At 52.8% G+C, this 2,500-nt stretch overlaps 1 protein-coding gene across 2 annotated transcripts in view; it reads right to left on the bottom strand.

The window, feature by feature from the left end:
• Positions 1–2,500, bottom strand: part of galnt11 (UDP-N-acetyl-alpha-D-galactosamine:polypeptide N-acetylgalactosaminyltransferase 11 (GalNAc-T11)) — an 8,570-nt gene that overhangs the window by 4,880 nt on the left and 1,190 nt on the right. For both annotated transcript variants that reach the window (XM_070853121.1, XM_070853122.1), the window contains exons 2-5: positions 1,556–1,812; positions 1,269–1,392; positions 757–923; positions 465–590 (exon numbers count right to left, since the gene is read on the bottom strand). In XM_070853121.1, the coding sequence (XP_070709222.1) occupies positions 465–590; positions 757–923; positions 1,269–1,392; positions 1,556–1,778 (640 nt within the window). In that variant the 5' untranslated portion in view covers positions 1,779–1,812. The remainder of the gene's footprint in view (positions 1–464; positions 591–756; positions 924–1,268; positions 1,393–1,555; positions 1,813–2,500) is intronic.

The raw sequence follows: 2,500 nt of genomic DNA, 5'->3' as shown, positions 1-2,500 counted from the left end.
AGGCCCCAAAGGACTAATCCACATCTACGTGTACCAGCAAGACTTTTTAATCCACCATCTCATTACACTTAAGGACAGGGTCTGAAAAGTACTTATTAGATATTAAGACCCCAAAGAGCATTTAAGACTGAACAGGTTTTAATGGAGGACGGAGGAAATAACAGTGTCCAGTCTCAGAAAGAAAACATGAGCGACAGGACATGAGGGTGTTTGGAATGGGGATGTAGTGACTAAGAAGAAGAGTCAGGTTACACACAAGTTTGTGTGGATTTGGGAAGTAGCACCGAGGATGTAGGAACGGGTGGGATGGATAAAAGAGGTAGAGAGCAAGGATGTAGCAAACAAGGATACAAGGAACAAGGATGTGGGTTCATTACATAGGGAACAAGGATATTTAGGAAGTAGGGGACATAAAGGGAGGTTACGAGGGCCAAGGAGGTAGGAAGGAAGGATGTAGGACATACCTGTGGCGTGAGAGGCTCCTATCATGCGTCCTCTGATGAGTCCTTCCCTCCTCTGGTTCCTCACCAGTTTGACTTTGGGCTGCAGCTCCTCCCTGACGTACCGATCCAAGTCGTCCTTTAGCTCCTCTGGAGCGACACACAGACCAACACGGAGTCTGAGCACAGCTCACCGACATCAGGTCAGACGTCCCGTCACATGTTCACATCAGGTCAAACACGTGAAACGGATTCCGTCTGGCGCTCGCTCACACCGTCCACAGGTCAAGACGTCATTAGTGTTTCTGTGCCTTACCCAGCTCGCTGTGGTCGTCCACCAGGATGATCTCATGCAGCAGGAAGGCCGGCGTCCGGTCCAACACGCTGTGGACGGTCCGCAGTAGGGCGGAGAACGCCTCGTTGAAGAAACATATCACTACGCTGGCCGAAGGTAGAGCCAGAGGGTACACCTTATCCCGACACCTGCAGAGAGTGTCCAGAGGTTAACCAGCAGTAGTCTGTGGTTAACAAGCAGTAACCAGAGGTTAACCAGCAGTAGTCTGTGGTTAACTAGCAGTAACCAGAGGTTAACCAGCAGTAGTCTGTGGTTAACTAGCAGTAACCAGAGGTTAACCAGCAGTAGTCTGTGGTTAACTAGCAGTAACCAGAGGTTAACCAGTGGTTAACTAGCAGTAACCAGAGTGAGCTTCACACACTCTCTGGACCCTGATTGGCTCCATACTGAACCGTGAGTCTGTCCACCCTCAGCTGGTCCCACAGACCTCCACAGTAGACCTGGTGCAGTGTGACCAGCTCCCGTGCTCTTACTGGGAGTCTCTGGTGTCGGGCAGCTCCCGGTGGTGTCCCAGTCTGGTGGAGATGAGCACGTTGAAGGCGTGTCGATGGTAACCCGTGTCCCTCAGCTCCTGGTCTGCTTCGTTAAATATCATCCCTGCAGACAGACACACAGTCACAGAGACCGGGACACAAAGGGGACTCACCAAGGGGACTCACCGTCGCAGTAGTTTCACATTAGCCTTTGGTGGCTGGCCTAATTACTATTATGGTATTGCTTAATTTTCCCAGCAGCACCTGAACACACCACAGCCACTCACCCATCTCTGGTGACAGCTCCCCTCCCTTATTGACCGGCAGAGGCCCCCGCCCCGCCCTCTGCTTGGCCGGGCCCTTGGTGATTGGCTGGCTGCGGTGTTGTAAGGGGGTCCTGCTGTGGCCCGGCTCCGCCCCCAGGGAGAAGTAGAGGAAGAGGAGGACGGACCAGGTCGCCGAGGTGACGAGGCAGCCATAGCAGAAGTACCTCAGCGTGACACTGGCCATGGTGGCCGAGCGAGCATCTCCTTACATTACAGAGCTGAGAGAGAGAGAGGGGGGGGGGGGGGGGGGCAGTGTTAGTGCATCTCCTTACATTACAGAGCTGAGAGGGGGGGGGGGGGGGGGGGGGGGGCAGTGTTAGTGCATCTCCTTACATTACAGAGCTGAGAGGGGGGGGGGGGGGGCAGTGTTAGTGCATCTCCTTACATTACAGAGCTGAGAGGGGGGGGGGGGGGGGGGGGGGGGGGGCAGTGTTAGTGCTCATTACTCTCATTAAATATCAACTCAGCCCCACCCGCCCACTGATTGGTCCATCTGACTGTCAGTCACCTGATCAATAACAGTTTCTGTGTGTGTGTGTGTGTATATCTGTCTGTGTGTGTGTGTGTATAGCTGTCTGTGTGTGTGTGTGTGTGTGTGTGTGTGTATAGCTGTCTGTGTGTGTGTGTGTATATCTGTCTGTGTGTGTGTGTGTATAGCTGTCTGTGTGTGTGTGTGTGTATAGCTGTCTGTGTGTGTGTGTGTGTGTGTGTGTGTGTATAGCTGTCTGTGTGTGTGTGTGTATAGCTGTCTGTGTGTGTGTGTGTGTGTGTGTCTGTGTGTGTGTCTCTGTGTGTATATCTGTGTGTGTGTGTGTGTGTGTGTGTGTGTGTATATCTGTGTGTGTGTGTGTGTGTGTGTGTGTATATCTGTGTGTGTGTGTGTGTCTGTGTGTCTGTGTCTGTGTG

The sequence above is a fragment of the Pempheris klunzingeri genome, chromosome 21 (assembly GCF_042242105.1).
Source record: "Pempheris klunzingeri isolate RE-2024b chromosome 21, fPemKlu1.hap1, whole genome shotgun sequence".
In the NCBI taxonomy this organism is placed as follows: domain Eukaryota; kingdom Metazoa; phylum Chordata; class Actinopteri; order Acropomatiformes; family Pempheridae; genus Pempheris; species Pempheris klunzingeri.
The sequence above is the reverse complement of the archived record's forward strand: the minus strand, read 5'-3'. Positions and strand labels throughout refer to the sequence as shown.